The sequence below is a fragment of the Terrapene carolina genome, unplaced genomic scaffold (assembly GCF_002925995.2).
Source record: "Terrapene carolina triunguis isolate 2854851 unplaced genomic scaffold, T_m_triunguis-2.0 Scaffold746, whole genome shotgun sequence".
Taxonomy (NCBI): domain Eukaryota; kingdom Metazoa; phylum Chordata; order Testudines; family Emydidae; genus Terrapene; species Terrapene triunguis.
This window is the reverse complement of record NW_020665097.1, coordinates 1,997,933-2,004,348: the sequence shown is the minus strand read 5'-3', so window position 1 is coordinate 2,004,348 and position 6,416 is coordinate 1,997,933. Positions and strand designations below refer to the sequence as shown.

Below are 6,416 nucleotides of genomic sequence, written 5' to 3'. Positions count from 1 at the left end.
TTATTCTAGGCTAGGGCTCAGAGGTTTAACTGATGATAAATGTTGCTAAGTAATTTTTCATGCAGAAAGTGCTGTGTCGGGCCTTGTATAAGGAGGGAACCAGGTGATTCCCTGTGTGCTGAATCAGTTCCCGTCATAGGAAAGCCACACCATCAACTTCTCCTAAGAACAGCAGCTTCAGTGCTGTAACACAAGCACCATGAATCAGCACTTTAACCAACTAATATGTGCTTAGTCATTGTGTGAAAGTGCACGCTCAGCTGCAACAACCATGGGGAAATGTTTACATTGTGCAAACTGTGAACATGGAGCTTCCCGTTTTCTGTGTGTTAAATGTGGTTTGAACTTTTAGCTACTCACTAGAGAGAGCAAGCTTAGTTAATATGGTATTCAAGGTTAGTAGCTTAACCTTCTAAGTGCTAGGTTCTTCTAACAAGCTTCGCACCATGTTATTAAAATATTGCTCACACTGTTGTGATCTTCTGTATGTGTCCACAGAGCACAAGAGTGTCCTTCTGCTGAACACATCCAGCTCAATTCTGATCTCTGGTATGTGTACACAGAATGCTGTGTTATGTAAAATCAGCTATTCAAAAGCATTGGCAGAAACTGACATCATAAGATTTGCGGCATTAAGCTCTGGAGTTGCTTTAAGGAGTAGTGCTTCAGTGCTATCTGTCCAACCAGATTAACAGGAGAGAAACAAGAGGCAAGCCCTGCCTATCTGTTTGTACACTGAGAAAGGGTGTAATCCCCGCCCCATTCCCCTCAGCATGAAATCGGGCTGAGGGCTCTGTGACAGTGAGAATTTTCTGTAATTTTGTTAGGAATCCTAGGTTTGTTTCAATTTCCCCATTATTTTGAATGCCCACCCAGTGGGAGAAAAAGGACTCAGTTTGCTCTCAGGGCAGGCTGAGACATAGGTGTGTGTGTGTGTGTGTGTGTTGCCTAGCTGTCTAAGCCGGAATGGGCCATTAAAAAGGACGGGCCTAGACTGACACTATATCAGTGGAAAATCTGAGAAGACAATGGAAAACCCAGTCACCAGGACATTGGCACCTAGCAGCCAAAGACCCAGAGGGAGATGGATGGAAAGTTCTTTGCAAAAGTTGGAAGGTTTGTATTGAAAGAGGCAGGAGACTGCAGGAAGAGAAATAAGTCTCATGGTCAAGGCAGTAGAATGCCACCCAGGAGAACTGCATTCTATCCCCGCCTCTGCCACAGAGGTCCTATGTGATCTTGGACAAGTCACTTAAACCAAACTCTTTACAGGTGGCTGCAAATCTTGTGTGCCTCATTTGCTGTGTGCCCTATTTGAGACATCTTGGGCCAGATATGCAGAAGTGCTGAGTCTTTATGACTGCAAGTGATACTCCTGGGGGAATTCTGTGCCACTGCGCACATGCATATTTCAAGTGCCATGTGCATATTTAATTTTTTTGCAGAAAATAGCTTCTGCTGAAAAGTTACTGCAGTTCCAGCTTTTGCCACTGGAGGGCGCTGTAGCACTAGAACAGAGCAGCTGCTCCTGGCAAGCCCCAGACCGGATAGGGAAGAGAAAGAGCCTGCCTTCTTCACAGCGCCTGTTGGGGCAGGTCAGGAGACGGGGATTATGGGGAGACAGCATGGGGCTGCTGAGGGGTTCACAGACGGAGGCTCATAATGGCTAGTGGGAGAGGACAGACTGGGACGGGGGCTGAATAGGAGTGGAGGCGCAGGGCCATGGGGGAGGGAGGTGCAGGGCTACAAGGGGAAGGGGTATGATGAGTGGGGGCACAGACACATGGGGACAGGAGGTGCAGGGACACATGGAGATGAGCGGAGGGGGCTGGCTGAGGGGGTGCAGGGACATGGGCAGAGCTACAGGGGAAAAGGGGGATGGCAGAGTGGGGGCACAGACACACGTGGGGACAGGGGTAGATGTGCCTGACTGAATGGGAGAGGCTAGGGGTCATCCAGGGTCTGCATGGGGACACTTCCTAACAATCCGTCCATGCCCCGCAAAAAAAACCTGTTTCATACTTTTCCCACCCATACCTAACAACCCTTCAAGTTCATATCCAGGCTTCTTCCCAGCAATTATTTCCCTCTCCCTCAGCTTCTCCATTACCCCTGACTCCCCCAAGCCTTTGAACAGCTTCTGAGGGGTGCCGGAAATACGGTTTTGTACTGTAGTTTAAATGAATTATTACTCAGAGTTCTGTATTAATGTGCCTAGTAAGGAATCTATTTGTCAAAAAACATTTCCTGACTTTTTGTTGTTGTCTATATTGTTACGGACATACTTGCTGACAGGTATTTTGAAACCAATTACCAACATAATTGAAACTGGTGTGATTATATTGTGTTATTTTGACAAATAAAATGTGCAGAATTTTTAAATCTTTGGTGCAGAATTTTTAAATTTTTGGCACAGAATTCCACTGGAACTGTGCTTTGAACAACTGAAGTGCTATAAAATGCTAAGTACTCTGAAAAATCAGCCCTTAGGGTTTTGGCACCCAAAATTAGTGGTCATGTGACAATTTTGGCTTTAATCTCTGTGCTTCAATTCCCCAGATGTAAAAAGGGTTAATAACACCATCAAATCTCTTGAGTGTAGTGGCAATAATCATTAATATTTGATGCACTGAACTGCTTATTAAGTATCCGTACTGTGGTGAGAGAACCGTAAAAATGCCCGGGAGGAAATTAATCTTTATATTCAGGGCAGGGTTTGAACCAGTGTGTGTTATATAAGGCCTGGGGTCATACATTGAATGTGGAAGATAAAAAGTTATCTATTTAGTTATCTATCTGAATAACTACCTATTCTTGAATGCGGCTGGTTCCTGTGGAAAAAATAGTGTGAGATCCTGTAATTGAACTCTGTTTCATAATACATACACACAAGGGGGCTGAATTAGGGTTGCATGGCCAACCTTAATTCTAGCATTTCCTAAATTTTGAGCGCTTGACTTCGAAGCCTTAATGTTCTTTTAATGTAGTTTTTGGATGTAATTACCTGTATGTTTGTTTATAGACACCTTTCTGTGTTGCTGTGTGATCCATTATACTGATTCCCCTTGCTGTCTAATTGAGCAGGTGTTCTGGCGCTCTGGGCCCTAATCACGCATGTGATGTATGTGCAGGATTACTGGAGGACCTGGTTAAAAGGGCTGAGGTTCTTCCTCTTCATCGGGATCCTCTTCTCTGCTCTCTCCGTGGTGGGATTTTGCACATTCCTTGTTCTGGCCATCACCAAGCACCAGTGTAAGTATATTGTACCAAGAGTGATCATGGGGAGGTCATCAGGAAGGCTGGAATTAATGGGATTGTAGAGGGGAGAACAGGCACAAATTAGTGACTTGCCCAAGATATTGAAATTACTTCTAAGCACCTGTCTATTCAGCCTTCATAAATCAGTTTGGATTGGAATTTTGCCACATAAGCCTACAAGTCCCTAAACTCTTTGCATCAGGGTCTGTGCCTGTCAAATCTCCAGCACACCATGTAAAGTTACAATGCTATAAAATATTTAACAATAAGCCAAAGAGGAAGGGTCAGTATTGTTGGACTAACTTTGTCACCCCCAGGGATTCATTAACACCATGTTGGCTGGATGGAACTCACTTTTAAAAAACTGTTCACATTTGTGATATTTATGGCTAGACAGCCACCCAAACAATCCCATCTGCCAAGGATTGGCAGGGTTCATTGGGAACAGAGCCTCTTAACTTCCCTTCGTTTAGATCCAAGCGGAGTTCTTCTACAGAGATTTGAAGATCTCCTTTCATTGTGACCGTTTCTAACACTTCAGTAGAATATGTTAATTGTGCCCAGTTAGTCAATTCCCACCACAGCAAGATGTGGACTTGGGGCAGGGGAACAGTGAGAGTTACTGTGACTGATAGTGTGGCTTTGGGGCTCCAGAAACAACACTACTTAATTTGCATGCTTTAGTCTGGACTGCACAGCACTTTCCTGTGGCAGAGATGGAGAGACCATTTGCCTACAATATAAGACCGCTGAAGATCTAAGTGTGTGTGAAAGCCTTGTGCTGAACCACCTCTGAGAGGCATGGAGCACTGCGTTCCTAGGCAATGGCACTTACCATCTCTAGTGCCCCATTTTACGCTAGCTGTTTTCTGATGAATAACCAAAAATGCTTCTTTCCTTTACATCTCCGTGAGCTCTGCACAATATGGGCAGTTGATACATAAGCATATACCAGTAGTGTAAGATCTTTCAAACCATGCAGGTTTTTCAGACTCAATCATTAGATGCATGATCATCCCAGTTTGCTTTAAGTGACGTGGAATAAGCTCCAAGCAAGAGTGTTGTAGGGCTCTGTGAGTGAGGCTGGGTCTCCTCTGAAAGACTGGGAGTGTAGAGAAGTAACAGCATTCCTCTCGTTCCTCCAGTTAGCATGCCTCTCTCATGCTGTCCTGCTCTGCAAATGCTTACAACACTTATGCTATCAGCTATTCCACTGCATGCAGTCCTGTGCTCCCTTCAGTGTCCCTTCCTGCCACTAGCAGGGAAACATCCTTCTTGCTATGTGTGTGGGATTCCTCTCTTCTCCTCAGAACCCCCAAATCAGCCGAGTTCCTAGAAAACAGAGGTCTTTTCAAATGGAAAATGAACAGTTGTGTGGAAGCATGTTCCGTCGTGTAACCACAGCTCTCTACTCTCGGACCCACTTAGCCGTAATATTGAGCTGGCTGTTGGGTTGGTAGCTGTATGATTGGTGTTTTGCTGCAATCGCTGGTTACACACCTGGAGGATCCTTAATGGGAGGAAGGGAATGGCTTCACAGAGTGAAGAAGGGTCACTGTCCCCCTTGGTCAGAATAGCATCGTGCGTGGATCTTCCTTGGCGATGGCACGAGTATCCTTTCCATTTGCTTGGAACTGGATTCAGGTTGAGCCTCCAGGACCCACTGCTCTTAGAACTACAGAACCCTAAGCAGAACTGGTGCAGTTCAGTGGCACCAGTGCACACAGCACAGCTCGCAAACCTCGGTTACTCCTGGAGACAGGAGCACAAGTCTTCTGTTGAACGGGAGCTTGGAGAGAGGTTCTTCCTGGGACAGTCTTTTACGGTGCATGTGTTGGTCCTGCTTTGAGCAGGGGGTTGGACTAGACGGCCTCCTGAGGTCTCTTCCAACCCTATTCTTCTATGATTCTATGTGGAAATCTAAAGGGGGATTTTAAATATACCTGGCTTCTTTTCTTTCCTAGCCCTGACTGACCCCAGCAGCTACTACCTGTCGTGTGTCTGGAGTTTCATCTCCCTGAAATGGGCCTTCCTGCTCAGCTTATACTCACACCGGTACAGGAACGAGTTTGCAGACATCAGCATCCTCAGTGACTTCTGAAGCTTGGACTTAATTCTGTCGGAAGCTGCTGATGTTTGACTGGGCTTTCGGATGCCCTGCGCTGGAAGGAGGCTGCGAAGAGGCAGAGAGCAGGAGCCAGCCCAGCTCCGCAGGACTCGTCTGTCTGCAGTAGGGGTTTTCCCTAATTGCTTTTATTCAACCGCTTAATTTGGCTAATTATGTCAATCTAGTGTTTTTGTTACCCTCCGGGGAGTCCATGTGTCTGGCAATGAGTCAAGAAGTTCCATGCACTCACATGCAGCAAGCCTCAGTTTGCTATCTGCATTGCTCTGCTGTGATCGTAGACCAGTGACTTTCAAACAGGAAAATGGCAAATTAGCCTGTGGATGCAGCACCTGGTTAAGAATTGGGCATCTTTCGCTTAGCCAATGACTCACCAGCCTGCTCGTGGGGGTGCCCGGGGTTGCTTAGCAGAGGACCATGCCCTGTGAAGGGAGGTCTTTATTCTCACAGGGTGATTTGAGCGGGGGGGGGTGCATGTTGTTTCCCAGCACCGGGAAGGACAAACCCATCGATACCTCCACACCAGCCCCCCAAACCTTCAGCATTTCATTGTGCTTCTTCCTGTAAACAGTTGGGCCAAGAATAAGGCATGGTGCTGGCTCCACCCTGCTGTTTAGAGCACATGCATCCCCTTGTGCAGGCCAGAAACAAGAAGTCAGCAATGCAGTGTCAGTTGCCTCAAACAGAGGTCACTGATGGGGGGCGGGAATCCAGTGCTGGAGAGAATCAATGCTAGCTGAGCATTGCACCCTGTTACCTTGTGCTGCCTGTTAACCCAGGATCATTCTCAAAGGAAACAATTTTATTACAGCACTTAAGAGTGAGAGATGTAGCAAGTGGCATCTGACGTGTGGGTAGTGGGTGCCCTGGGCAAGGGGCTGGGCTGTTTGAGTCTCAGAAGGGTCGTGAATGTGTGTGATTCATTGTTTTAAAGCAGTCTGTACATTTGGAGGGCATTGTGTGTGCTTCTGTTCCTGTCGTGATTCTTGTTCTGTTCCACTGTAAACCTGCTGACTTACCACTATAGACCATT

General features: G+C 46.4%; 1 protein-coding gene across 1 annotated transcript; it reads left to right on the top strand.

Annotated features, from left to right (window-relative positions):
* Window positions 1-2,520: 2,520 nt before the first annotated feature.
* SLC48A1 (solute carrier family 48 member 1) lies at window positions 2,521-6,080 on the top strand. Its single transcript, XM_026660278.2, has 2 exons — window positions 2,521-3,252; window positions 5,223-6,080. Exons 1-2 carry the CDS (start codon window positions 3,120-3,122, stop codon window positions 5,357-5,359), a joined length of 270 nt encoding a protein of 89 aa, XP_026516063.1. The 5' UTR covers window positions 2,521-3,119; the 3' UTR covers window positions 5,360-6,080.
* The last annotated feature ends 336 nt before the right edge of the window (window positions 6,081-6,416 follow it).